At 45.5% G+C, this 7029-nt stretch overlaps 1 protein-coding gene across 2 annotated transcripts in view; it reads right to left on the bottom strand.

Moving 5' to 3' along the window:
• Nucleotides 1-5953: 5953 nt before the first annotated feature.
• The window catches only part of eno1a (enolase 1a, (alpha)), a 32402-nt gene continuing 31326 nt past the window's right edge, over nt 5954-7029 (bottom strand). For both annotated transcript variants that reach the window (XM_046344759.1, XM_046344758.1), the window contains exons 11-12: nt 6811-6869; nt 5954-6552 (exon numbers count right to left, since the gene is read on the bottom strand). In XM_046344759.1, coding sequence (XP_046200715.1) covers nt 6489-6552; nt 6811-6869 — 123 coding nt within the window. In that variant the 3' untranslated portion in view covers nt 5954-6488. The remainder of the gene's footprint in view (nt 6553-6810; nt 6870-7029) is intronic.

Genomic DNA, 7029 nt, shown 5'->3' with positions numbered 1-7029 from the left:
GCTTCACATTAGGGATGGTGCCAGGTTTCCTCCTCCTGCTGAGGAGTTGCTTCTGTCTGGCCACTCTACCATAAAGGCCTGATTGGTGGAGTGCTGCAGAGATGGTTGTCCTTCTGGAAGGTTCCTCCATCTCCACAGAGGAACTCTAGAGCTCTGTAAGAGTGACCATCAGGATCTTGGTCACCTCCCTGACCAAGACCCTTGTCCCTCGATTACTCAGTTTGGGTGGGTGGCCAGCTCAAGGAAGAGTCTTAGTGGTTCCAAACATCTTCCATTTAAGAATGATGGAGGTCACTGTGTTCTTGGGGACCTTCAATGATGCAGACATTTTTTGGTAACCTTCCCCAGATCTGTGCCTTGACACAATCCTGTCTTGGAGCTGTACGGACAATTCCTTCGACCTCATGGCTTGGTTTTTGCTCTGACGTGCACCGTCAACTGTGGGACCTTATATAGACATATATATAGACAAATCATGTCCAATCAATAGAATTTACCACAGGTGGACTCCAATCAAGTTGTCGAAACATCTCAAGATTGATCAATGGAAACAGGATGCACCTGAGCTAAATTTTCAGTCTCAGAGCAAACGGTCTGAATACTTATGTAAATAAGGTATGTTTTTTATACATTTGCACTTTTTAAAATATTTTTTAAAACTGTTTTTGCTTTGTCGTCATGGGGTATTGTGATGTCATTATGGGGTATTGTGATGTCATTATGGGGTATTGTGTGTAGATTGATGAGGGAGGAAAAATAACTGAATCCATTTTAGAATAAGGCTCTAACGTAACAAAATGTGGAGAAAGGTCTGTATACTTCCCGAAGGCACTGTATATATTGGAAGTATAACACATACCAGTATCTTTATGGTTGATATGTACAGTATACTTGATGTATTTTCACAGTATTGCATTACAGTATTGCTTAATAATACAGATAAATAGCATCCATGAATGTCTGCAGTTTCTGAAATACAGAATGAATGTGTTGACTGTGTGTTATACCCATAACCTAGAAGGATAACCAACTGTAAACAATGGTGACAGGAAGTTCCTTAAAGTTCCCCAAAGGAATGAACCGCCAACCTCAATGGCGGATTCAGCTGGGCCAGCAGCCATGTACTGTAAAAACTGCTGATTGAACATCTACCTTGGCAAGTAGGGGCGGCAGTAGCCTAATGGTTAGAGCGTTGGACTAGTAACCGAAAGGTTGCAAGTTCGAATCCCAGAGCTGACAAGGTACAAATCTGTCGTTCTGCCCCTGAACAGGCAGTTAACCCACTGTGCCTAGGCCGTCATTGAAAATAAGAATTTGTTCTTAACTGACTTGCCTAGTAAAATTAAAGTAGGTGCAATGTTGACGTAGGGAGTCAGGAAGCAGGTAGTTTAATAATAATGAACGAATTAAAAACAAGAGAAACGTCTGACAAGGAAACAGAACCAATACTGCCTGAAGAGTGACGCTAGATAAATGGGAAGTAATCAGGGTAGTGATGGAGTCCAGGTGTGTTTAATGAGGGTTGCCAGGTGTGTGTAATGAGGGTTGCCAGGACCAGTGATGAGTAGACCAGCGATATCGAGCTCCAGAGAGGGGGAGTAGACATGACAGTACACCCCCCTCACGATGAGTGGCTACAGGCGCAGGACGACGCTGGTCAGGAGGACCAGGTAGAATTATTGGGTGAGGTTGGGATCTAGAATATTGTTCACCGGAACCCAGCACCGCTCCTCTGGACTGTACTCCTCCCAGTCCTCCAGTTACTGGAGCCGACATCGGGAGTCCTGGAGAGATCTGACAGCATAGGCAGGGCTCCCCTCGATGTCCAAGGGAGGAAGAGGGGGGTTGTGGGGGACGGCATCAGCCAGGGGACAAGGAACCAACGGCATGAGGAGGGAAACATGAAAAGAGGGTGAGATCAGGTAGTTGGTGGGGAGCTGTACTCTGCAAGTTGCCTCATTTACCCTTCCAGAGGACCTAGAATGGCCCACAAACCCAGGACTCCGCTTCTTCAGATCAGGCAGAGCGGTAGTTTCCTGGTGGAGAGCCAAACGCGGTCACCAGGATGGAACACGGGAGCTCCACTGCGGTGGCGATCCGCCTGCTCTTTCTGACATACCTCTTCTGCGCGCCTGAACCACTCGTCCACCGCAGGAGCTTTGGTCTGGCTTGGGGTCAATGTAGCCAGGGTCAGCTGATAACCCAGAATACATTGGAAAGGAGTCAACCCGGTGGAAGAGTGACGCAATTAATTCTAGGCTTATTCAGCCCAAGGAAGGAATCGGGTCCACTCCCCCGGTCGGTCCTGGCAGTGACTCCTCAGGAACCTCCCCAGCTCCTGGTTCATCCTCTCCACCTGCCCGTTTGATTGAGGCCAATACCCGGAAGTGAGGCTGACCGTGACCCCCAGCTTTTCAATGAAAGCCTTCCGTCGTACACGTGATGGGAATTGGAGGCCACGATATCCTCCGGAAGACCTGCTGGAACAGTGCCTCAGTGACCTGGAGAACAGTAGGGAGACCAGAGACAGGGATGAAACTGCATGATTGAGAATCTGTCGACAACCACCAAAATGGTGGTGAATCCCTCGGAGGGGAGATCAGTGATGAAATCAATGGACAGATGCGACCAGGGACGCAGAGGCACAGGGAAGGAGTTTTACCTGAGTACATACTGAACATGAGTCGACAGTGTGAGTAATCAGGGGGAGTAATCAGGGTTGTGATGGAGTACAGGTGTGCGTAATGAGGGTTGCCAGGTAGTGTAATGAGGGTTGCCAGGTGTGTGTCGTGAGGGTTGCCAGGTGGTGTAATGAGGGTTGCCAGGTGTGTGTCGTGAGGGTTACCAGTTGTCCGTAAGGAGGGTTGCCAGGTAGTGTAATGAGGGTTGCCAGGTGTGTGTCGTGAGGGTTACCTGTTGTCCGTAAGGAGGGTTTCCAGGTAGTGTAATGAGGGTTGCCAGGTGTGTGTCGTGAGAGTTGCCAGGTGGTGTAATGAGGGTTGCCACATGTGCATAATGAGGGTTGCCAGGTAGTGTAATGAGGGTTGCCAGGTGTGCGTAATGAGGGTTGCCAGGTATGTGTAATGAGGGTTGCCAGGTGTGTGTAATGAGGGTTGCCAGGTGTGTGTCATGAGGGTTGCCAGGTATTGTAATGAGGGTTGCCAGGTGTGTATAATGAGGGTTGCCAGGTGTGTGTCATGAGGGTTGCCAGGTGTGTGTCATGAGGGTTGCCAGGTGTGCGTAATGACGGGTTGCCAGGTGTGCGTAATGAGGGTTGCCAGATGTGCGTAATGAGAGTTGCCAGGTGGCGTAATGAGAGTTGCCAGGTGCATGTAATAAGGGTTGCCAGGTGTGTGTAATGATGGGTTGCCAGGTCCGGTGGTTAATAGACTAGCGACATCGAGCACTGGAGAGGGGGAGCGGGAGTAGATGTGACAGTAGGCCTACAGCATAAAATGTCAGAGCTGGGTTCAAATAGTATTTTAAATCTTTCAAATACATTGAGCGTTTTCTTTAGCCTGTCTGGAGGGCCAGATAGGCGGGTTGGCAATTTTTTGGCCCTATTCCATTGATTCCATTGTACCAGGCAAGGTCAATCAAGCACATATATAATATTAGATCTTTCAAATAATAGTTGAACCTAGGTCTGGAACTCACAGGCCCTTCAAGAGAGGCATCTCTGCCCTGCTGGATCATTTTACGTCCAGAAATGGCGTCCCTCTCGGCGCCGGCTCATGTTACTGACTCTCACTGGCAGTTCCAATTACATCACAACATTGAAACCGCTAGGGCCGTTTATGAGCAGGAGTTCATATACAGTTGAAGTCGGAAGTTTACATACACCATAACCAACTACATTTAAACTCCGTTTTTTTTTTACAATTCCTGACATTTAATCCAAGTAAAGATTCCCTGTCTTAGATCAGTTAGGATCACCACTTTATTTTAAGAATGTGAAATGTCAGAATAATAGTAGAGAGAATGATTTATTTCAGCTTTTATTTATTTCATCACATTCCCAGTGTGTTAAAAGTTTACATACACTCATTTAGTATTTGGTAGCATTGACTTTAACTTGTTTAACTTGAGTCAAACGTTTCGGGTAGCCTTCCACAACCTTCCCACAATAAGTTTGGTGAATTTTGGCCCATTCCTCCTGACAGAGCTGGTGTAACTGAGTCAGGTTTGTAGGCCTCCTTACTCACACACGCTTTTTCTTTTTTTTCAGTTCTGCCCACAGATGTTCTAAAAGATTGAGGTCAGGGCTTTGTGATGGCCACTCTAATACCTTGACTTTGTTGTCCTTAAGCCATTTCACCACAACTTTGGAAGTATTTTTATTTATTTAACCAGGCAAGTCAGTTAATTCTTATTTTCAATGACGGCCTAGGAACAGTGGGTTAACTGCCTGTTCAGGGGCAGAATGACAGATTTGTATCTTGTCAGCTCGCGGGTTTGAACTTGCAACCTTCCGGTTACTAGTCCAACACTCTAACCACTAGGCTACCCTGGGGTCATTGTGCATTTGGAAGACCCATTTGTGACCAAGCTTTAAATTCCTGACTGATGTCTACGTAGAATGTATGCACACATGACTGTAAGTCGCTTTGGATAAAAGCGTCTGCTAAATGGCATATATTATTATTATTATTATGTTGCTTCAATATATCCACATCATTTTCCTACCTCATGCTGCCATCTATTTTGGGAAGTGCACCAGTCCCTCTTACATCAAAGCACCCCCACAACATGATGCTGCCACCCCCGTGCTTCACGGTTGGGATGGTGTTCTTTGGCTTGCAAGCCTCCCCCTTTTTCCTCCAAACATAATGATGGTCATTATGGCCAAATAGTTATATTTTTGTTTCATCAGACCAGAGAACATTTCTCCAAAAAAGTACAATCTTTGTCCGCATGTGCAGTTCCAAACCGTAGTCTGGCTTTTTTATGGCAGTTTTGGAGCAGTGGCTTCTTCCTTGCTGCGCGGCCTTTCAGGTTATGTCGATTTAGGACTCGTTTTACTGTGGATATAGATACTTTTGTAGCTGTTTCCTCCAGCATCTTCACAAGGTCCTTTGCTGTTCTGGGATTGATTTGTACTTTTCGCACCAAAGTATGTTCATCTCTAGGAGACAGAACACGTCTCCTTCCTGAGCGTTATGACGACTGCGTGGTCCCATGGTGCTTATACTTGCGTACTATTGTTTGTCCAGATGAACGTGGTACCTTCAGGCGTTTGTAAATTGCTCCCAAGGATGAACCAGACTTGTGGAGGTCATCAATTGTTTTTCTGAGGTCTTGGCAGATTTCTTTTGATTTTCCCATGATGTCAAGCAAAGAGGCACTGAGTTTGAAGGTAGACCTTGAAATACATCCACACCGCCAATTGACTAAAATGATGTCAATTAGCCTACCAGAAGCTTCTAAAGCCATGACATAATTTTCAGGAATTTCCCAAGCTGTTTAAAGGCACAGTCAACTTAGTGTATGTAAACTTCTGACTGACTGGAATTGTGATAAATTGAATTATAAGTGAAATAATCTGTCTGTAAACAACTGTTGGAAAAATGACTTGTGTCATGCACCAAGTAGATGTCCTAACCGACAAAACTATAGTTTGTTAACAAGAAATTTGTGGAGTGGTTGAAAAATGAGTTTTAATGACTCCAACCTAAGTGAATGTAAACTTCCGACTTCAACTGTATGTCTCAAGACTTCATCCATGACACGTCACTAAAGTTTGTAAATAATCATTGCAAAAGGATGTTAAACATGAACCTTGTACAATCATCCAGAAGTCATGTGATCCTGTTTCTCTACAGCGGCAATCAGCCTGGTAATTACGAGGCTAATAAAATGTGGGTTGATGGCAGGAAATGAAATGTCAGGATTGCCAATATAAAATAGTTGAGATACATTTTCTCGTGACAAGAAAGCACACAGGGACACCGAATGACATCTCTGGTCCGTTTCATAGGAGATTGTTTATTTCTTGTAATTCTGCCAACGTTTACAGTAGCAACACCAGGAACCTCTCTTCAGAGGCGACACATTGCACATACAATACTCTTGTCTCAATAACAGCACAGTGCTAAACTTAAAAGTAGCTCTTCACTAGAATAATAGTACCCAGTAGGAGGCTACCAAGAATCACTACAACTCACAAGAAGCCAAACCAAAAAAACTCTCGTCTTCACACGACAACGTTACACTAACAAAGGACCGACACTACTGAGGAGCCAAATAATAGAAGATGGCTTGGTGTACTGCAGTGAGAGTTAGATTAAGTTTCCTGGACACACTTGGACCTTAGGTTTCATTGCAATGCCGTTCCACCCCCCACCCCCCCCCCCTGGACATGGCAGGGCGAGCGACCTAGCGTTGCTTTTATGTGTGTGTGTGTGTGTGTGTGGTGGTGGTGGGGGGGGGGGGGGGGTACTGTATGTATGCAGGATGAAATCAAGAAGGCCCAAGGATAGAAAACCTCCTTAGATTGGGTGCCTGAAGTTTTTGCCAGCGAAAACAGCCTTGTCTCCAAGCTCCTCCTCAATCCTATGGAAGGACAGGAAGTCAAACAGTCAGTTTGAGGTTAACACTTGAACCATTCTAACGGCTAAAAGAGGAAGTCATAAAACAACCGAGTACTATCCTTGATAATTGTACATTGAGGTGAGCGATGAGTGATATCTGGGCCAAGTCTAGCTCGTTTAAGTCATGGAGATATATCTAATGAAGAATATAGGACATGGTCGTTTTCCTAGCGACAGCATTTTATACAGCTGAGATGGAGTTTAAAGATGGGGGGCTCACCTGAGCAGCTGGTTGTACTTAGCCAGACGCTCAGACCTGCATGGAGCACCGGTCTTGATCTGGAGAAGGGAACACAGCATACCAAGTTATCGGTACACTCGCTGTAAGCTAAGGGCAAAACTGAGAAAAACCGACGCTGAACAACTTTGGTGAGGGAGCTTGCAGTTGCATTGAATGTAATAACATGCAATAGAATATCACTAAAGGACAGAACAAATG

The sequence above is a fragment of the Oncorhynchus gorbuscha genome, linkage group LG03, assembly GCF_021184085.1.
Source record: "Oncorhynchus gorbuscha isolate QuinsamMale2020 ecotype Even-year linkage group LG03, OgorEven_v1.0, whole genome shotgun sequence".
Lineage (NCBI taxonomy): Eukaryota > Metazoa > Chordata > Actinopteri > Salmoniformes > Salmonidae > Oncorhynchus > Oncorhynchus gorbuscha.
The sequence above is the reverse complement of the archived record's forward strand: the minus strand, read 5'-3'. Positions and strand labels throughout refer to the sequence as shown.